The sequence below is a fragment of the Colletotrichum costaricense genome (assembly GCF_030867565.1).
Source record: "Colletotrichum costaricense strain IMI 309622 chromosome Unknown Scaffold_3.1, whole genome shotgun sequence".
NCBI classification, from domain to species: Eukaryota; Fungi; Ascomycota; class Sordariomycetes; order Glomerellales; family Glomerellaceae; genus Colletotrichum; species Colletotrichum costaricense.
The window spans coordinates 3,264,913-3,285,892 of NW_026848232.1; the positions used below are offsets into that span (position 1 = coordinate 3,264,913).

General features: G+C 52.7%; 8 protein-coding genes across 8 annotated transcripts; 4 read left to right on the forward strand and 4 right to left on the reverse strand.

Annotated features, from left to right (window-relative positions):
• Window positions 1-972: 972 nt before the first annotated feature.
• On the reverse strand, window positions 973-2,262 carry CCOS01_03937 (uncharacterized protein; the record flags this gene model as incomplete). The annotated part of the gene is made up of 1 exon (XM_060452120.1): window positions 973-2,262. One exon carries the CDS (start codon window positions 2,260-2,262, stop codon window positions 973-975), a length of 1,290 nt encoding a protein of 429 aa, XP_060318385.1.
• Window positions 2,263-3,330: 1,068 nt separating this feature from the next.
• On the forward strand, window positions 3,331-5,030 carry CCOS01_03938 (uncharacterized protein; the record flags this gene model as incomplete). Its single annotated transcript, XM_060452121.1, has 2 exons — window positions 3,331-4,408; window positions 4,465-5,030. The coding sequence occupies 2 exons, from the start codon at window positions 3,331-3,333 to the stop codon at window positions 5,028-5,030; spliced, it is 1,644 nt and encodes a 547-aa protein (XP_060318386.1).
• A 2,271-nt stretch (window positions 5,031-7,301) lies between these two features.
• CCOS01_03939 (uncharacterized protein) lies at window positions 7,302-7,740 on the forward strand (the record flags this gene model as incomplete). Its single annotated transcript, XM_060452122.1, has 2 exons — window positions 7,302-7,339; window positions 7,452-7,740. 2 exons carry the CDS (start codon window positions 7,302-7,304, stop codon window positions 7,738-7,740), a joined length of 327 nt encoding a protein of 108 aa, XP_060318387.1.
• Window positions 7,741-11,262: 3,522 nt separating this feature from the next.
• Window positions 11,263-12,022, forward strand: CCOS01_03940 (uncharacterized protein; the record flags this gene model as incomplete). Its single annotated transcript, XM_060452123.1, has 2 exons — window positions 11,263-11,569; window positions 11,640-12,022. 2 exons carry the CDS (start codon window positions 11,263-11,265, stop codon window positions 12,020-12,022), a joined length of 690 nt encoding a protein of 229 aa, XP_060318388.1.
• A 323-nt stretch (window positions 12,023-12,345) lies between these two features.
• CCOS01_03941 (uncharacterized protein) lies at window positions 12,346-14,162 on the reverse strand (the record flags this gene model as incomplete). The annotated part of the gene is made up of 5 exons (XM_060452124.1): window positions 12,346-12,898; window positions 13,018-13,352; window positions 13,425-13,559; window positions 13,616-13,866; window positions 13,925-14,162. The coding sequence occupies 5 exons, from the start codon at window positions 14,160-14,162 to the stop codon at window positions 12,346-12,348; spliced, it is 1,512 nt and encodes a 503-aa protein (XP_060318389.1).
• A 1,035-nt stretch (window positions 14,163-15,197) lies between these two features.
• On the forward strand, window positions 15,198-17,166 carry CCOS01_03942 (arylsulfatase; the record flags this gene model as incomplete). The annotated part of the gene is made up of 6 exons (XM_060452125.1): window positions 15,198-15,408; window positions 15,458-15,599; window positions 15,666-16,018; window positions 16,079-16,392; window positions 16,454-16,550; window positions 16,610-17,166. 6 exons carry the CDS (start codon window positions 15,198-15,200, stop codon window positions 17,164-17,166), a joined length of 1,674 nt encoding a protein of 557 aa, XP_060318390.1.
• A 457-nt stretch (window positions 17,167-17,623) lies between these two features.
• Window positions 17,624-17,929, reverse strand: CCOS01_03943 (uncharacterized protein; the record flags this gene model as incomplete). Its single annotated transcript, XM_060452126.1, has 1 exon — window positions 17,624-17,929. The coding sequence occupies one exon, from the start codon at window positions 17,927-17,929 to the stop codon at window positions 17,624-17,626; it is 306 nt and encodes a 101-aa protein (XP_060318391.1).
• A 708-nt stretch (window positions 17,930-18,637) lies between these two features.
• Window positions 18,638-20,494, reverse strand: CCOS01_03944 (uncharacterized protein; the record flags this gene model as incomplete). Its single annotated transcript, XM_060452127.1, has 1 exon — window positions 18,638-20,494. The coding sequence occupies one exon, from the start codon at window positions 20,492-20,494 to the stop codon at window positions 18,638-18,640; it is 1,857 nt and encodes a 618-aa protein (XP_060318392.1).
• Window positions 20,495-20,980: the final 486 nt, after the last annotated feature.

The window sequence follows — 20,980 nt, forward strand, 5'->3', positions numbered from 1 at the left end:
TCGGCTTGGCTTACCCCTTCACCAACTCCCAGGCCTTTCATGGAGTGATGTTGAGATGTCGAGACCACGACGTGGTATTCGTTGATTAGGGCGCGGGAAGACCCTAACTCAGCGCTCGTCACAGACTGATGGCATGCTGCTGATGCCCGCTATCCTGTCGCCAGGGTTAGTTCCTTGAGCTGTTGACAAGTACCCATCTCTTCCAAGCGTGTTGCTGGCTTCCTACCTCCGTAAAAGAGATTTCGACGGACGATAGATTCGGATAGCAGACCGCTGTGCCGCAGGTAGTGTGAATGTTTGTCACGAATAGATGAAGATGTGGGGGTCTAGCGGAAGAGAGATTTGAAAAGGGGGAGGGGACAAGAGTGTGTAGGCGGGCAGCTTCCTACTGGTACCTAGGGGCCTATCCCTACGAGCCCGTCAACTGATATCGAAGGTCTTGAGCCATGGCACGGGTGCCAAGACGCTGTCGAAGGGGGGCTGCTCCAGGTATATATCTACCGATTTTTTATGGGTTCCACCGAGGGTATGGTGGAGTAGATGGTGCCGATGTAAGCAGATTTGAGGTCGAATGAGTGCGCAAACGGGAGCAATCTGCCGCGCGGACGAACTATGCCGATTGGGCTCGAGTGTTGACGTGGACGGGATGAGGCATGCCGGTAGGAGTTTCTGCCGAGTAACCCGCCCATTGAAACGTTGAGCTGGATGATTCCGCAGCACACATTCGGGGGGCAGTGCCGATGTCAACGGGATCGGTGCGCCGTTGTGGGCCGAGAGGGTAGAGGGAGGGTACATTTGCATCAATGGCATGCTCGGCATTGCTTAAGCAGCGGGCCTTGAGTGCCGGTATTACAAGAGACTCGGAATTCTTTACTGGTGGAGGGCTTGGCGTATTACCTTCTTATGGGGTGGACATCAGGTTATTGTCGCTTTTTCTCCCATGATACAGACATTCCCATCCTTGGCTTGTAATCATGCTGCTGCCTCCAAAGTCGATCGCAAGCGTTGAATAGCAATCTTGAGCCCAACAGACCTTGGTACGGAGGCTTGGTCCTTGGATTCGAGCTGGCCATGGAGAAGATCAGACTGAATAGGGGACAAAAGTCTCGATGACATGACGGTCCCTGACGGGAATTCTATGGGTTGATGGACGCCGAGAAATCGATCAGCTTTTTCCAGTAGACTTTCGACAATCTGGGAGAAAATGACACCTTGAAGATGGGCATCTTCTATTGGAAACGCGCCAAACTTGATCCCTTCGATCGGCTGAATTGGGTCCCAAGCGATTGCCTCTAGTCTCTTGTGTATCTGGACGAATATCTCCTCAAAGATTGCGATGATTTGTACGTAGCAGCTAGTAATGATGAGAACTAGCGGCTGGTCGAGGACGTTGGTGCTGGGGACAGCGGCTTGGAGAGCGAGCGGCGAAGATGCTCTGCCGCGCACGAGTAGCAAGGGGTTCAATGAGCCAGACTCAGAGTATATTTCACCCTCTGCCAGTGCTGGTCGAGCGGCTGAGGTATTAGTCGTTGGCGACGCACTTCGATGAATGCTAGCCATTTTGTTGAGGCCTGTCAGAATGCCGACAAAGTCCTGGAAGGCGACGAGGACGAGCTCCGGCATGGTGCGACCGCTGACGCTGAGGGTTGAGGATGGGTGGGTGAAGGAGCAAAAGTCAAGATGCGGTCTGTTAATCTCAATACTTGACAGATAGGAGTGAAGATCGACGTTGATCTTTGAGATTTTGACGAAAGCTTCATTCTGAGTTGCCGGATCTGCGATCTGAGGTGTGCTGGTTATGCGCCCCATCTCCTCTTCTGCCATCTGGACGGAGATGGAGCTGTCCAACTGAGGATCGAGGGACATATTCCAGGGAAAGTCATCCAGATGGTAGTCCAAAGAGATAGTCGTTTCGGTGGTGGTTCCGTGCCCCAACGCCGTCGTGCTCGTTGAGGGGTCTAGTGGCGAGTTACCGGGAAGGCTATCATGGGTCACAGAGTAGGCCGGTCGTTGTTCACCGTCTGTGTTGGTGGAAGGGACAGAAATCTCTGGTAGACGCTTCGGCATCGCGTGGTCCAAGGTCATGCGTCTTGACGGTCTTCCAATGCGGCGCTGGTGACCGGCGACGCAATCCATGCCCCGCTCTACGCACCGCGTGCAGCGTGTCCCGTTCTCGTCGTCTTGGCGGGAGCATCGGAGCTTTTGGCGGCGGCATCGCTCGCAGGCAGACCGCTTCTGGTTCGGGTGGGTCGCGAAGGCCATACTGGTCGATGCAGCGATGTATGCTTTGACTGAGTTTTACGGCATAGCTGCGGATGAAATGGATAGGAAGGTATCGGAAGTTTTGCAAGCTTGGCTCAGTCGGAGGCTTTTCGTCGTCTGATGGTAAGCTTCCGGAAGCTTTCAGGGTCTTGGGGTATTAATACAAGGTACCTTACTCCGTACGTGGAAGGCACCTCTGCTGGGCAACCCCCCCCCCCCCCCCACATTTCCCCTTAGGTACGTCGGGTGGGTTCTGGGGAGGGTACGTTCCTCACAGGTCCGAGTCGGCTCCGAATTTTGATGCCGTCAGCTAGGTACCTTACACCAGCCATCGTCGCCTCCTTCAACCTCCTTATGTCTCCTTGAGTAACTGAATGTACTCAATGGTTTAATCAATACACTCATGTTGGTACCGAGCGCCTCTTTGTTCATTCCTACTGAAGAAACCGTATTCTTGTCCCAATTTACTTCACTGTGTTCCCTTAACTTGACGGAAATTGCGAAACTCACGAACGACCAAAGACCTGTTGATTCCTCGTGAATGTTGGCAAATCTCGCACGAGTATGTACCTCAAATTCGGAAATGGAATGAACTCACTCGCAATACTGTCTCAAGAAACCTGATAGAGTGTACAAACAACCACCTGAAAATGAAGAGGAGTCGTAAAACTCCTAAATCGTTACTGACATGAGCATCCTAATCGCTCCTTCCTTCAGCCTTCTGTTGTCCGCAAAGGTAAGGCAGTAGGTCGAGTGGGGTTGCCAACCTTCAACATGAAAATCAATTGCCCTAAAGTCCTTTGCACCTTCTTTTCCGATTCACTGCTAACTGGATCGCTACCTTCATCTCACCTCATTGTTAGCCTACACGTGACTGGTGAGGGAGCTCCTCCTACTAAGGTACGTTCTTTCAGGTACCTAGGTACGCACCAACATCACCCTTACCTCGTCCTCTTCTCTCGCCGTCACTTTCTTCAATACTTTCCTTTCCGACTTTCACCCCAAGTCAAGTCAAGAGCATCTCGGAACCTTCGCCCGAGTGCGTGATTCACTGCCCGCCGCCACAAAATGGAATGGCCCATCCCCCTACCGCCTGCCAAGAGGGCGTGTCGCCTATCTAACCGCCTCTCTCCAGCAGACAACATTCTTCCACTAATATCTCCATCAGACACAACAGCATCCTCACTCCCCCATCTCATGGAACCATCCACCATCGCTAGTTCCCCATCAGTCTCTCAATCCGCTCGCTTTGGATACCGGCAATCAAGAGAGCAGAAGCAGAATAATTTCACAATGTCATCACCAGTCAAGTTTGATATTCCGGCGTCCGCTCGCTCCTTCACTTGCTTCTCGCGTTTGCCGCCCGAAATCCGAGAGCAGATTTGGGAGGATGCCATTTTCGAACCAGGCATGCACTTTCTACGCCTGAGGACTGCAGCTCGCATCACCCATTACCCCTCTCCAATGCCGCCAGGGTCACTCGGTGACCAAGATACCAAGGACGAAGACGATGTTCTTCTCGACTTTGCTCAAGAGAGTGTACCTACGAGGGTCTGGCCCGCCATACTGGAGCCCCGATACCCGACGCCCCAAGCCAACATCTCCAACTACGTCTCTACCAATCAAGTCCTCAAGAAGCTTTCCGCTACTTGCTTCGAGTCAGCCAAGGTCGTTCGACGCCTGACGAGTGCACCTGGTGGCTTAAAGCTGAAGGGCGACCGCGTCGTCTCGCTTGGCGGCTCTTTTGACATTGTGTGCCTTGAGTACCTGTCCGCAGATGACTTTCGAAGTTGGTGTCGCATCTCGCAGTCCATCAAATGCAACGAACTTGCCAATATCCGCCACGTCGCCATCCCCTACTGTCACGCGTGGGAAACTAGTGTTGGCGGCTTTCGGTGCGGTCATTGCGGCACCCGCTCCTCCGGCCTCGCCACCAAAGTCTACCCTGTCCACCTCTACGAATTTCTCGCTCAGTATCTGCCCAACCTAGAAACATTCTACTTCATTGACTATCTAATAGTTCAGAAGGACAAAAGCATTGACTCCCTAGAAGTCATTCCGGCCCAGATCACTACCTCGAACCAAGCCGCTGCCCCGTCGTTCGATATCAGACCCCAGAACTCTATCCTTGAGCCGTCTAAGAAGCGTAGGACTGTTCCATTGATTGAGAGTGAGAGTCATGCTGACTAAAGATCTGTACAGGTACAAAGGAAGATACTGACGACGTCCGTTTATCGCCGAACCGGGTTACTGAGATGATCAAGACATTGAAAGTAACCAACAGCACAAAGAGAGAGATCGAACCCCGGAGCGCGAATCCATCGGCGAAGGCTGTAACACATGGTTTCAAATGTCAGGGCAGAGTTTTTCACGAACCCGACGAGGATCACTGGGATGTCAAGTCTAGAGTAGTCGACACCATATCCTGGCTGCAGAAGAGGTTCATCCTCTACGCCACCCAAAGCAAGAACAGCAGGCATGCACACCCCGAAAAGGTCCAGTTCAAGGTCCTGGCATGCAAATGGAATGAGAGAGAACCCGATACACAGCCGAGACTGAAGAGAGCTGCACCTGTTGTCCAAAAAATCTCAACAAAGAAGCCCCAAGCACAGTGCTACAAGCAAGATGTGCCACCGGCTCAAGAACAAAAGGCGCCTTTGGCGTCACCATCATCGCCGCCCCTTCTTGTCTCTACCAAGGGATTCAATTACGTCTTTGGCAGAGAAGATGGATGTAACTTTAGCTTCAGTCAAGCATCTGGATTGTGATGGACTGGATATAGCTGACCGCCGGGTTGGCGAGATGTGAATTGGAGAAATTCACGTATGGAATTCTGGAGGAAGCATGGAATCTTTACCGGTTCGACAGCCCCGGCGACGGCAGGGAACGAATCGCACGATGCTGGCGGTAAGAAAGTAGGGAGATCAATTGTGTCTAAGTTGTTGATGTTGGCGGCGACGAAGCGCTTGACACGGAGGGTGTAGGCAATCCTAGAAAACCCTCTTAATATTAATGATAGCACACGACGGAAACCTTTGGCGTGAATAATTCATTAATGCGGAAACAGATAATATCCCAAGATGGACCACACTAGAAACCGCCACACTATCACGGGCCGATATGAGGCCCTATATGGTAGCCTCATCGGTGCTGCGTTCGCTTCATCTCTGGGCAGTTCGTTGGGGCAAACAAATAGCGTGATGGCCAAACCAGATACGACGGTGATGTCATCGCTGTTCTTCTCCCTGGACTTGAGCTGGCCCTGAAAATAGGAGATCATCTGTCCGCCTTTCTGTTGCCTCGCCGGAGCGCATCCGGTTCAAGCCATCTCGAAGAAGATATCGTACGAGGGGCGTCAAGTCAGATGCTCATCGGGAGGGGAGCCAACTCAGATTGGGACATGTGTTGTTGACGATCTCTGAGCTCCCTTGACTGCCCTTGGTGGGGGTTACGGCGTGGGCGCCGATCTCTGCGATTTCGGGACTGGCCGGGGGTCTCTGGACCCCTGACGCGCGACGAGTCAGGGTCCAACCGTCCGTGAGGGGGACGGTGGGTAGGTGAAAATGGCAGAAAAGTCGCCTGGGGAGGGCATTTTTCGACTTTCCGGTTTCTTGACGAGGGTAATGTGAAAGCCGGTGTCTTCCGGATGTTCCTTCAAACACCCCTCTTCATGGCCAAAGCCTCGATATCGCGACTATTCAGTCTTTGCGCTACGTCAGCGATCGTTCATGAGCCACAAGGACCCAGGCAATGGGAGCAGAGCAAGTCGAAGAAGTACGCAGCTCGAAGCGAGAGCAGCACAGTCCAAGAAGAATCATCGAGCCGCCCACGTCATTGATACCTAGGTCATCTAGATATTTGGAGAAGGGAATTCAAACTGCGGAGAGTATTTGCTATTGCCTGGTGTACGCTGACGCCGGGGTGGTGGCTGTGGAATGCGTAAACGCTAGACCACTTTCTTGAGTAACAGAACCCCTCCCCTGGTTCCCATCGGATGCCTCTCCGGCGCCCCGTAGCTCGAGTAATCGTGTTGATTGACGTCACATATGGCTGCGGCTGCGCGCATCTTGGCTGCAGAATCTGGACTCGACTCTTTGTTTCCTCGTTCTCTCAACGAATGAAGATTGGCTACAGGGACAGAGTGATATGTCGGGGTACCGCGATACGACGGCTCATGGCATTGTCAAATTATCCATCCCCCAGCGAAGCGGGTTTTTGCGATGGTGTGCAAAAGGTCTAGGCCCTCTGGAGCTCGAGACCCTGAGTGCATCTGCGGCGGGCGCATCGCCATCACATCTTCCAGGGTTTTGCGATGCGAAGCCAGTGACCCTCGCGAGCTTGCGTCCGCGCGTAAACCTACCCTATGATCTGCCTAACATGACCGGAGCTACTATTGCTTTCTCGTGTGGCGGATATCGTCCGCGAACCATTGACTTTGGAGATAACCTTGACCGTTGTCAGAAGCTTAGGGGTGCCGGGGTAGAAAGCTGGGAACGCGCCATCACGTCACTGTCCAGATGGCGTTTTCCCGCCATTCTGGCACCCACGTTGCGGAATCTCACATAGATGCTGCTTGATGTTGTGGTTCGCTGGAGGCGTTTTTATGTCTAGCGTAAGGCTGCCTCCGCGGAACGGTTTGCTGGATGGTCTCTTGAATCTTTCCTGCTGGATTTGTTTCCTCCCGCGCCAGTGATTCGTTTTGATGCTTTTAAATCCTCGGTATGTCCCTGTTGCCTGGATGGATCGATCCGAACGATTCCCTCAATCTGTGCCCATCGTGCCTTTACTGCACCCATCATCACGAGCTCCTTGCATCAGCCTTTGACCTTGTCTGATTACAAGTTCCAGTGACACTGATGAGCTTGATGCTTTTACCTTACGACCAGTTGCTGAAGACCCAACAAAGTACCGCACCCGAACAACATCAGCCAAGGTTCGGCCCCACCCGCCCATCCAGGTTCATCCGAGTCACACGGCTGTCCGTCTCCGGCCTGCCTAGACCCTTAATCATCGCCTGGATTTCCCTTTCCACTGCAATCATGTCTTCCACTGGCGCTGTTTACAATGGCGGTCACAGGTTCGTGCTAATCAAGGCTATTCTATGGAACAGAGTGCTGTCAATTTGGCTTGTACCGCCATCCTAGAGCCCCCCCACCGCCTGCTAACTTTCCGGTATTCCTGCCATACAGAACTTCCGCTGCATCACCGACAGCCCCGCCTACGGTCCCGATCCCAGCTCCGACACCGACACCGGCCCCACAGGTTGCACGACCCGCAATTCCCGTATATTCGGACTCGGCATATTCCATCAAGCGATACGTTGATACTCCGACTGCTTCGGACCGCCAAATCCGGGCCCCGCTTTTCAGCAGCCCTTTACCGTCGCCGTCGCCTGAAGAAGCAGAGCTGGCTGGAAAGGCTCGCATGGAGGCTTTGTTGAAGGAAATCTACCCTCATCGTCCTAAGTGGTCGGATTGACGGATAGTGAGGTTGATATGTCTAACTAGCCACATTGCCCTATCGTGCCCAACTTCAAACAATATACATCCTATTATTTTTCAATCTGCAACCATCGAGACTACCTTACCTTATGTGACGAGCATGCACCCATCATCTCATACAGTCCAACTCAAGTTTTTCGCCTGATGATGTATTGTTTACCAAGCCTTTCGCATCTCTTATGGGGTCAGGCGGTATAAAAAATTTCGTTGACGGGGCCAATAGCAACGTGCGACTGTCGCTTGACCGGACCTCACCACAGGACTAGGTAATTCTAAGCCGCCAAGGATGCGCGAAGCAAATAATCACTCGCCTTGACTAATCTCCACTTACCCGACGGACTTGGACATGTGATGGGCTGCCGTATTCTGCTGGTTCTTTGTCCCCGCACAGACGGCCTTGACATGTTTCGCCGCGGTGTAATCTCAGTGCAGACCGAGCCACAGTCCTCGTCCTCGTCGCCTCGCTTTCTGGAGGATCGTCCAAGACTGCACCGTGAGACGAAGGGCACGGGCCGCTAGTTCCTAGCAACTCTTTTCTCTGCAGGACTTAGGACTGAGGTGAGGACTCCCTGCAGCAAGATGAACTGGGTTGGCTAGCTCGGAATTTTCTTGGGGATCTTTTCCTTCGTCTCTACTCTTGTGTGTGATTCATGAAAATGCATTTGATGCATAGAGTGGCACCGAGCGTGGAAGTTGTCCAGTCCGAAGGCGAGAACGTCGAATGAGCAGCCAGTCATCAAGGGCTGCCTGCGCCGAGAATTCGGACATTTCAGACATTTCTCGGCTTGAAATCATCCATGTCGCCCCCCTTCTCAATCCTCAAACCCGGGGTACAGCGTGCAGGAAACTGCTTGGATCAAGCTCGACTTTCACTCACGACTCCTGTTTGGGGCTTTTCCACGTCCCAAGATATGCAGGCCACGCGCCACGATGCAGGTCGAGACTCCGCCACGAAAAGCAACGGCTCTGGTGATTCATATGCGACATTGATTGTAAAGAACCGATCACCTGGGTATGGTCTCTCACAAACTTGAAAACTTGAGATGGCTGAGAGCTTGGGGCAGTGGGATGGCCCGTTGATCCGTGAGATGTGGGACCTTGGACGAACTTGCCATCTCGATGGGTCATTTCTGGAGCCTTTGCCTGGCCTGAGCTCTGGTTGGGGTTCACGGCATAAATCCCTTTGCCAAGCAAGCGCAACTCTGCTCATGTGGGCGACAAACGACAACAGGCCGAGTGATTGATGCCCAGATCTTTCCATACGCTGAGCCCCTACTTTCTACTTTCCAGATGGGTTTCCTGCTCAGCAACTTTCTGGACGAGGCAATCTAATCCCACAGATTGAGGAGCAATGCGCCTTTTTCGTAGAGCGCTTCATTGGGGCTAGAATCCGAATGGAACGGATTTGACTGAGGGCGTTTGTTAGTGTCGTATTTTAACGGGAACTAGAAGTTAAGAATTGCCTAGGCGACGATCCATGGAAACCTTGTGTTGCCCTGGTACTAGATTCAGAAATCAGCCGGCGCCTACACAGTGTGTTGTCTGGCGGCAACAAGCGGGGCTGGACATTTAGGTCTAGAACCAGAGAATGCCTTCACCATAGAAACATTTCCAAGATCAAAGTTTCTCCATCTGCTGAATCCGAAGCTCTTTAATTCAGCCCAGGCACTCGGAGATGAGGTTCCCTTCATCTCCAGCTTTCGCGACTCGACTCATAGTCGAGGGCAGGGAAAATTCACTCCGGAGCAGATGCACGGACAGGCTTTGTTTCTCTAGCCTCCCCGCGGATCTCCCTACTTACCTAGCTCCGTTAGTCGGCTCTATTCATATGTGTGTGGGCCTACCTACCCTCTTTGCCCAGCTTCTCAACGGCTGCCCCAGAGCCAAACAATAACCCAACTTGAATCGGTTAGCCGGCACTTCGGTATGACACCGCCCCCAGGCACCAAGTAGAACCGAGGAGACTCCCCGTTTTCAACGGATAACTTGGGGAAGTGCAGGGCCGACCTGGACAAGCTAGGTTAGGTTTGTTTGTTAGCCCAGGGCACGGCCCGGTGCTACGGCCGGACGTGAAACGCGACAGCTCGACGATGGGAGGATCGTCGGGACAATGAAGGAGGACTGAGAGCGCCGTGCGGGTGTCCAGGCTGGCCTGGAATTTTGCTGGCAGTACCATTCTTGAGCAGGAAACAGCAGACATAGTTGCGGCAACTGGTATCTCTGTATTTGACAGCGTAATACCGAGGGAGAATGTATCTCATCCCTCGCATCTGGGATACCTTAATCTGTCAGCTGGACTGCAAATGATGTTTGATGTCTATCACTTGCAGCGGTGTATGAACTGCCTCCTCGGAACTTTGTGATAAGAACATGCTCGCTCCATGGTAAGCGCAGAAGGTGGCACTGGTCGTAGCCAAGATCACTCCGAGCTTTGAGCATGCTTCTACCCGCTGCCAAGAGAAATCCTTCCCAACCCCTCGTCCTTTCGACCCTGCTTTTGGAAAGGATTCCAACATGGGAGCTTGAGCCTGGAGAATACCATGGGGACCGAACCATCGGTTCTCGCCGCATCTTCTGGCGAGCACCTTTACGGATAGACTGCCAGGGGGACCGATCGGACGCCGCAATCACCAAGTGCTCTTTGCAAAGACCCGTGCCTTGCATCAATCTCTCCCTGCATCATATCCTCCTGCATCCGCTACGCTGAGAGAAGGGATCCGTCATATTAGCCAGGTCTTTTCGTACAGCCTACACAGATAGAGTACTGGGGCGCACTAACAAACTAAGGTTTGACCGGAGGCACTAGTCCACGCCGTTCACGTGGGGAGGAACGGCGGCAAAGACTCCCACGGGTGACAGGCAAAAAAGGCGTTTCACGATGTTATGCTTCGACAGACGTTTGTCTAAAGACGCATGGCTCTTGGACCACGTCATCCTGCTCTGAGCCGTGTTATGCCCAGTGCCAACGAGTACCTCTGGGCTCTAGCTGCTTGACAATGTACCCAACTTGCTCAGTCAGTCCAGAATACCGATAGCGTCAGTCAGTCTCGGTCTGGTCTGAGGCTTGGACTGCTCGGGGCTCTGAGATGCAGCTTGGCATTGCCCACCACAGCCTACCTCGTGGTTGATGGTTGCCCTTCCCCATCAATGCCTCTCTCTTGTCCCTTGTCATGGCACAGCAGAGGTGACTGTTTCGACGCCCAGGGGCCCTCATCTTGGATGCTTGCCGAAGCGGATCTCCGGGCGAAACTAGAGGGGTTCACGTTCACGCAGCACATGAACAGTTGACACCCAGAACATAAATATCCTATCACGAACCCGTCTGGTAGCCTTTCTTCTTCTTCTCATCAGATCACTCTCACACAGCTTCACTTCGCCTTTCGACAGCTAGTCTCTCGCAACCCTTTTTCGACTCTTACATCTTTCACAGCCTCGGCTTCATTCGCTCTTCAGCATATTTTCAACCTTTTTTCACTAACCAACCCCCCAAACAACCAAAATGCACGCCAAGGCCGTCGCCCTTTCCCTCGCCGCCGCGGCGGTTGTCCACGCTGATCTTCGCCTCAACACCAACGACATCCCCCAGGACTGCACTGCCATCTGCCGCCCCGTCCGTGACCTTGGCAACATCTGTACTGTCAACTTCGTCCCTGGCCAGGGCAACAACAACAGCGATCAGCTCCAGGATGAGCTTGACTCCCAGTGTGTCTGCACCAACAACTCCTTCGACCTGAAGAACTTGGCTGGCCAGTGCAATGCCTGCATGATCGAGAAGGTTCCTTCCGACCAGCAGCGCAGCCTTGAGGGTAAGTTCTAGACATCCAGATCACAGCCTCTTTCGAATCGCAGTGAGCTGACCTGATGCTTCACACACAGGTATCCAGAGCATCATGAACGTCTGCCAGCTGCCTAGCGCCAGCGGCTACGCTTCCTCATCCACCTCCCTTGCCAACACCGTCATCGTCCTCGCCACCCGCCTGACTGCCAGCAGTCAGCTTACTACCACCTTCGGCGGTGCCCAGACTACTGAGTCCTCCTCCAGCCGTACTCGCTCCAGCGAGCGCTCCACCATCACCACCACTTTCCTCACCTCCGGCAACGGTGGTCTTCCCTCCATTGCCACCTCCACCATCGTTGGCGGTGGCCGCCAGACCGGCAATGCTGCCCCTGGCCTCCACACTCCCGGCAGCAACGGCATGCTCGGCGCCGTCGGTGCCATCGTCGCTGGTGCCTTTGCTCTTGGTGCTTTCATGCTCTAAAAGGCTTGGTTCCACCGACCGGGCAGGATTGTTGCAGTCTATGGTACGGATATGTCACAACAGGAGTTTGGAAAGAGGAGGATAATATGCATGGTAGTTTGTTATGTCTGATGAAGTAACGGTTGCGCGTAAGATGGGGGAATATCATGGTTTGCGTCACTCCTTTGGTCCTTTTTTTGGGTTTGGCTGTATCGCGAATGAGATATCTATGTACTGCTTACAGGTTTATGCAATTGACGATAGATGCCGCACTCAGAACACTGCGTCCCAACGCTTCCATAATTCCCCGTGACTGATTCTCTCTTGCCTCAAACTGATCACATTCATCCTCGACTGTTTGCTCTGGGTCCTGACGTGGCAGCTACTTCGGAGGCTGTCTCCTCATCTCTTTTGCTATTCGCCTGGTTGTGAGCATGCATCACGAGGACTGTGCTCCGAAATTTCCGCATCGGGATATTCAATTCAAAGAGCATATCCACCTCCTCAAGTGTCCGGCCCTTACACTCCGGCACGCAGAGGTAGACAAACACAAGAGAGAGAAAGCTTATTGTGCCGAAGATCAGACCAACCTTGGACCCCAGATTCGCGTACGGGGCGTTGAGCAGATACGGTAGCGTAAAAGCGACGGTGAATTGCATTGCAATGTTAACCACGCTGGCCGTCCGATACGTAACGTCACGGAGACGCATGCTCGGAATCTCGGCAGAGAGAACATGCGATGTTGGTGCCCATCCGAGAGTGAATCCCGTAGTCATCACAATCATCATGGCGACAATGGCTGACTTGACGGAGACGCTCGGATTGGACGTGAGTCCGAGAGCGCCCATGGCGAAAAGACCGGCCGTCTGAATCGAGCCGCCGAAGAAGATGACGTTTCTAATGCCGATGATAAGTCAGCCAATCGGTGCAAGTAGGCCTGATCCAAGGCACATAATGCACACTAGGGGCTTTACCTCCGTCCCAAATTGTCCAATAGGATCATTGAGCAGACACACATGACAATGTTAATGCTGGAGGTGATCATGGTGACGGTGAAAGGATTGATGAACCCCAGCTGCTTCACAAAAATGGCGCCGTACACAGAGGCAAAGATAGAGCCAGTAGCCTGCAGGAAAAAGTTGACACCAATGACTGACATGGTTCGTTTTGTCACTTGCTTGCCCCTGAACATGTCCATGAAAGAACCTTTTTCAACTTCGTGATCTATACCTGCGCGTATCTGAGACATCTCGGTCGCTATTTGCTCTTCAGTGAAGCTGCCTTCACGGAGACGAGTGAGAGCTATAAGTGCTTCGTCGTTACGGCCTTGCATTGCAAGCCAACGGGGAGACTTCAGGAGTATAGAGAATCAGTATCCTGACCCGATCGTAAAAAGATGACATAGATACTACTGAGTACTCACCTCTGGGACAAACCAGATCCCCGATATGACTATCACGGGTACGATGTAGAAGAGCCCGTACGGAATCAAGTATGCCGCAGCCGAGTTCAAGCTCCCGGTACCTCGGGCCACGGCGTTGACGACCAAGCCACCCGTCTAAAAGAATTTTCAGCATAAATCTTGGTAGTTTAGGAAGGGTCATTTCAGCTTACTGCAAGACTCAGTTGGTACGTGCCGACAACGAAACCACGAGCTCGTTGCGGAGTTATTTCCGACTGATAGATGGGTACAACGGCAAGCTCCATGCCAATATAGATATAGGCCAATATCCTAGCAGCGAGGATCTGATCTCGGCTTCTGGACGTCATGATAATTGTCGTAGCCACGCAAGACCAGATACTCATTGAGAACATGCACATGCGCCGACCGTAGCGTTTACTGACTATGCTCCCGATCAGAATACCTAGACCAGAACGAGCCTGTCAATATTTTATGCTAAGCCCATCTATCGCGTAACGTACCTATGCCAAACCCAATATACGGCAGGCCGGCAAAAAGAGACAGCCACCAGCTTTCGAGGTAGTAGGCTTTCGTCTTGGCATTATACCAGCCGAATTGCCGTTCGAAAGCGTCCATCGCTTGGGTCGAATTAAAGCCTTGTTGGTCAAACCCAAAGTTGAATTGAGAGACGGCAATGAGCAGGATCGTTGAAGTCAAAGATCTGTTGAAAGATTGCCGCAACGCAAGATGGCTGAACATGATGGCTGATTAGTTGCCGAAATATTGGCCGTCAATCTAGGTGAGCATGTCAAGGCACGCCACTTCTCTATGGCTATCTGCTATTGTGAGAGGCAAACACGACGGCTTTATATTATTCATGTAAGTATCATTACATGCTCTTAATTGCGCCATCACGACTAATGTTGACGATTTGCCGGGCATCGATGTTTCCAACGTTTGACTCCCGGAGAAGTTGAGCCATCTCCTTGGGGTAAACTTCTACTCAAGCGTGACGACCCCTGTCAATCAAGTGGGCCAAAGTAATGACTAGAGCGGGGGGATACGACGCTTATTCCGGATTCTGGATAGCTTCGTTGTTGTTGGATGGTTCCCCGGAAACATCTCCCCGTCTATCCCCGTTAACAACTATTTTCACCAACACAGACAAATCGCTGCTGTTATTATTTGCATGTTGACGAAGCATCCAATATTAGTAACGCGTCGTAGTCATGTGAAATTAGTGTTCACTTTAAAGACACTACTTCACCTTTACGTGCTGTCGTGCATCCACGACCACCTTAGGAGTCCATGCCTGTCTACGGCTTACAAGAAGTTGCGTCAAATTTCGACCCAAGAAATTAGCAGTCGCTTCTCATGGAAGGCTGCATAAGATATCGACGAGTTTTTGCTATCGCTATATCATTGCCGGATCTCGGCGGATCTCAACAGCGGGGTATTCATTGACAAGCTGTTATCCCCATCAACGGGTAAGAACGGGGAGATAGCGACCTCTATCACACACCTTTGAGTGTCGTCAAGCTTGCCCCAATCCATATCAGTTTTAGCCCCTCTCAGAAGAGAAATAATCGTCTCTGATGAGTGAATAAAGTGAATTGCGTCAATTCTGAGAGTAATCTCGCCATTAATAGGAGTGGTCACTAAGAAATGGGCCCGTCATTCGTAGAGGAACCCAGTCGATTTTCCGGATCACCTCGGTCACTTGAACTAAAAGGCCGCAGTCGAAATTGAGCACCATATCGCCCATCGAGCTCTTTTCATCGGCAATCACTCATCATGACAACTCAGCGACCAAACTTCCTAATCATCGTCGCCGACGACCTCGGCTTCTCTGATGTCAGTCCATATGGAGGTGAAATCCATACCCCAACTCTCGACAAGCTCGCTAAAGATGGAATTCGCATGACCAACTTCCATACTGCGTCCGCATGCTCCCCAACAAGATCCATGCTATTCTCTGGAACTGATCATCATATTGCTGGGCTTGGTCAGTGTTCTTCCGTTCATCACAGGGCGAAGGCTGACGAACTCTCAAGGCCAAATGGCTGAACACATGAGGCAGTTTGGAGATTACTTCAAAGACAAGCCCGGCTACGAAGGTTATTTAAACTGGAGAGTAGCTTCTTTATCCGAGATCCTGCAAAATGCTGGTTATCACACCATCATGTCGGGGAAATGGTAAGCTCATCGCATGCTAGGTACTTTCGACGACGGTATAGGCGGCTGACCTCGAGGATCCCACAGGCACCTTGGACTGACCAAGGAGCTTGCGCCTTGCAATCGAGGTTTCACGAAGAACTTTACATTCCTACCGGGCTCCGGAAATCATCATGCTCATGAGCCCCAGCTGGACGATGATGAGTTCAAGATCCCTTGTCTCGACACGGAAGGTCATTGGATGGATGGCGATAAGTTTATCAATCATAGAACGGACCTTCCTGATGACTTTTACTCCACGCGCTACTTCACCGATCGTATGATCAACTTTCTTAAGGAGAGAGACGAGAAGGAAAAGGAGCAACCGTTCTTCGCTTACCTACCCTTCACTGCGCCTCACTGGCCCCTCCAGGCCCCACGAGAGGTGGTCGAAAAATACGGTATGAATGGATCATGAGCAGGATCGGGATATAGGAGGTCGCTAACGGTTAATCCAGCAGGGAAGTACGACGATGGCCCTGATGCATTGACGCGGCGAAGACTGCAACGCTTGGTCGATCTCGGTCTTGTGGCCAATGACATTGACCATGCGCCGCCAGTTGGTGTTCTAGGTAAAGACTGGAACGATATGACGGGATTGGAGCGTAAAGAGTCTGCACGGAAGATGGAAGTCTTTGCTGCCATGGTGGATCTCATTGACGAGAACATTGGGCGAGTCATTGATCACCTTGAGGCTACGGGAGAGCTCGACAACACCTTTGTTTTGTTCATGTCGGATAATGGCGCCGAGGGTGCTGCCCTCGAGGCCATACCTGTAGGTTTAGCCGCGTCTTCAACACCGCGTCGGTCCGATATTAACTTTTGCCCTACCGTAGATGATGGGAGGAGAAACAACGTTTGCTGGGATAGTGCAAAAGTATTATGACAACAGCTTGGACAACATTGGCGACAAGACGTCTTTCGCCTGGTATGGTTAGTAACCGCATCTACTTAATCTTCTGGTGATGCAATTCGGCACTGACTTGGATCAGGTCCGCGATGGGCGTGTGCGGCGACGGCGCCATCCCGGGGCTCAAAGTGTTGGATTACGGAGGGCGGCATTCGGTGCCCATGCTTAATCCGCTTTCCGCCATTTCAAGCCAAGCCCGACGCTATCACGCATCGTTTCACCACCGTTATGGATATCCTCCCCACGATCTTGGAGATGGCTCAGGTGCAGCATCCTGGTACGACGTTTCGAGGTCGTCAAGTCGTTGTACCCCGCGGCAAATCTTGGGTGGACCACCTCACTTCTCCCGATTACGCGGCGCCGGACTCGACGGTTCACGGAGAAGACGTCCACGTCCACGGTTGGGAGCTCTTCGGGCTCAGGGCAATTCGCGAAGGCAAGTGGAAGGCAGTTTGGCTGAACAAACCCAGGGGAAAGGATGACTGGGAGCTATATGACGTGGAGAAGGACCCTGCGGAGATGAATGATGTATCAGACAAGGAGCCGCAGGTGATGCGGAGGCTTGCCGATCACTGGGAACGGTACTATGCAGAGACCGGGATGACCCAGACACCAGAGTTTGCTATCACCAAGGCTTAGCAGGGTTTGAAGATCGGATGATGTCTTTACAGAGTACATCATCTGCACCGCGCCAGGCATCATCAAGTTCGCTTCGATTCAGGGAAACCAAAATTCAGATCAAGATCTCAACTTTCCGAAGTAGCAGCTTCTTCAATCTTGAGGACATGCACCAGGAGTTACCTATTCATGCTCGACATTGTGGTACCAGATGACTGTGCCCTACGGCAATTAATATTCGCAGTAATTCACGCGAGTCATCAGTGTACGGCAATTTCCGCCAGGGGTGAGGAGCACAAGCATGATGTGGGTTTGTTGTAAGTTTGTGAGATGGAAAATGCTGCATTCTCCGGTACGTGTATCATTTTCAATTGTTCTGTGGTTGAGGTTTGAAGATGATCGAAGGGACGCCTGAACTCCTGACAATGACCTGGTATTGCTTCCCGAATTTCCCCATCCCATCCGAGATTTCCACCACTTAGCAGACCCATTGCAAGCATGTTTCCCCGGGCTTCGCGCACACGCCACACGGAGAGTTGCAGCATGTTGTTCCTGTCGGGCAAATGACTGAGCCGCACGTCTCTGCATCGGCTGGTACGGTACCGTTAGATTGGCAACCGACGGGGTGCTCCAACTTGAAATCGAAAACTTTGCAGTAGGAGTTTTCGGGGCAAGCGACGCCGGCGCAGCGATCTTGGGCGGGTTCTCCTTGCGGGGTCGGGGCCGGGGCGGCGGAGGCGGCAATGGCGAAGACGCCGACGATAAGCGAGTGAAGGAACATCATGTTGATGATTTGGGTTTGTTGGTAAAAGAATGACTGGCCGAGTTGGAATCGAGCGTTCTTGTGCTGAAGATAAATGAGTGAATGGCTTTGAGGAACACCTGGACCTGTTCAAGATCAGGCGGCAACGTCAACCTTTATGGTCCAAAAGTGAAGGATTCAACCCTCATTGTCGGCGAGCAGTAAGTTTGGCGCGATTCAGGGAACAAATATAGTTCATTGTTTGAGAGTGATTAAATGCCGGCGACAACTGGTTGTCTCCAGTTATATGAAAGGAATGGGCTAACTTTAAACAACGGCACGGGCGTTGACCAACTCACGGACAAAGCGTGCTAGCTAGTGTATAAGGTCCGAGAACAGACCCTATAGGCTAAAGGGATGGGAGTAAGCAGCACCCGGCATGTTCGGACGAGGATGATGATCGCGTCTTGGCAGTTGAGAAAAGAGATGGATTAGATTAGCTATTGAGTAATTAATAGATTCATGCCTCAGGGGCAGCTAAGTTTGACGTTTCCCCCCTCCCCATTATACGTCCTTCATTACTACGATCCTCCATTTTCCAATCTGTGGGGGGGAGCTATCCAAGCCTCCTTTTATCCCCATGTTATTAAGATATTACTAGTTCGTCACCGAGAGCTAGTGTTTTTGCGAGTGCCGGCTTGCTAGATCGGGCGCCCCGTCTCTAAAGGGACGGGATCGACAGCAGGGAATTTAGACAGCAGGGACTGTAGGAGAGACAGGCACGCAGATGGGTGCGCCATTCTTCTCCTTGCAGACGTAGTTGGGAATGCATTGGACGGTAGAGCAGCTGAGAATTCCGGTCGGGGCAGGGATCAATGAGATCAAGGTGGTGGGGTTGATAGGAAGGATCGGGAGGGCGCGAAGAGGCAGAACCTTGGCGTTGATGGGCTCGCCCTTGACGTTGACGGGAGGAATGGCGGGCAGAGTAGGGGCGGCGGGCAGGTCGACGGAGCTCGGGACGATGTCGCGGGGAATTGCAGGAATAACAGGAGCAGGCAGAACGACGGGGGCAGTGAGGGAGAAGGTGACAGGTGCGACAGTGGGAAGCGGGACTGCGATTTCGCGTTCGGCCAACTTCGCGGGAGGAGTCGTCAGAGCAGCAAACAAGGAGCCGATGACCGCGGAAGCATCGACAGGCAAATCGCGCTTTAAGTTGAGCTTGGCGAGAGGGCTAGGCAGGGTAGCGAGGATGCTGCTGATAACCGCGGAAGCATCAATGGGCAAGTCGCGCTCCGGAAGCTTGGGAATGGCGGTAGGCAGAATGGCGACCAGAGAGCTGAGAACCGAGAGGTCAATGGCGGGCAAGCTGCGCTCGAGGTTCAGCTTCACGGAAGGGGTGGGCAGAGCAGCGACCAAAGAGCTGATGATTGAGGCGTCGATAGCATGCAAGTCGCGCTCGAGGTTCAACTTTGGAATGGCGGTGGGGAGAGTGGCAAGAATGCTGCTCAGGATGGTGGCGTCAACGGTAGGCAGGTCGCGCTCCAAGTTCAACTTCGGGGTGGGCAGAGCGGCGACCAGCGAGCTGAGGATCGAGGCATCAACGGCAGGCAGGTCTCGCTCGAGGTTCAGCTTTGGGACGGCGGTGGGCAGAACAGCAAGCAGAGTGCTGAGGACCGAGAGATCGATGGTAGTCGAAAGGTCGCGCTCGAGGTTGAGCTTGGGGAGACTGGGGAGCGCAAGGGGGGGCAGTGTAACCTCGACCGGGAGACTGGTGATGGCGGGAATGTCCCGCTCAACGACAACGCCGGGGGCATTGGGAACAGCGATACCGGGAAGAGCAACCGTGTAAGGAGCGACTTTAACAGCTGGCAGGGTAGGGAGGGGAGGGTTAGCGATTGAGATATCCCGAGCGTGCCTGCGGATTGGAAGTGCGATGGAAGTTGAGGGCAGAACAGGAAGCTCAATGCTGATGGAAGGAATCGCCGGGATCTCTCGGGGAACATTGACGGCGGGGAGAACAGGGAGGCCAGTGGCCTCAACGTTGACCGATAGCGAGAGAAGAGAAGACAGGATTGGGAGGTCCCGAGGGATATTCAGATCCGGGACCTCAACGGTCACTGAGACAGTAGAAGCCGGGACAGCCACGTCAACGGAAAGAGTCGGCAAAACTGGGAGTACCGGGGGTGCAAGAGTCGGAGCCGTAAGGCCGCGGGGAATGTTCAGGTCCGGAACTTCGATGGCCAACGAGATGGTTGAAGCTGGAATGTCAACATCGACAGACAATGTCGGTAGGGCTGGTAGCGCAGGAGGTGCGAGAGTCGGAGCCGCGAGGCCGCGGGGGAGATTGAGACTCGGAAGAGAGAGGAGAGCAGTGGGAAGAGCCGGAATATCAATGTCGGGAACGCCGCGGGGAGCGTTGACAGTAGGCGGGGTCGGGAGCTCGACATTGGGAAGAGTTAAGGAGAGAGAGACTGGTTCGAGCTTGACCGCGGCAGGGCCAATGGAGTCAGCGATGCCGGCTACAGCTTCGGGCTGAGGAGCAGGCGCAGGATTGGCGGCGACACCAAAAGCCAGGGCAAAGGTGGTAAGAGTGCGAATGGAAGCCATCTTGAAATGTTTGAACTGTTGATTCAAGGAACCTTTGCTGAAGATGTGAAGATGTCGGAGTTGCTGTGGCGAGTGAAGAAGAAAAGAAGGGCCCATGATGGAAATCTTGAGTTATTTTATACTCAATATCTCAGGCTTCTCAGTCCTGCTGAATCCCACGATATTCCCAATTCAGACAACATTCTAGTGATTGATTGACGAATGCAGTCATAGCTGGAATCAATTTTGCCGTTGTCAACATCCCCAAAGACTGAAGAATCGTCTCCTCTGTTGCCAGACTCGAGCCGAGACACAACGCACCTTTGAGCCATCAGAGAGACATCTTCCCAACTGGATGGATCACAGAACATCCGGAGGAATGGCTTGAGACGGGAGAAGGTCTCGCCAGGTTGTACAAGGCCGTTACTGGTCAAGTAGGACAAGCCTAAGTCCGCCGATGTCTCAGCCCGATCAGAGACACGGCGTAAGCTCCCTTTTGCCAGCCCA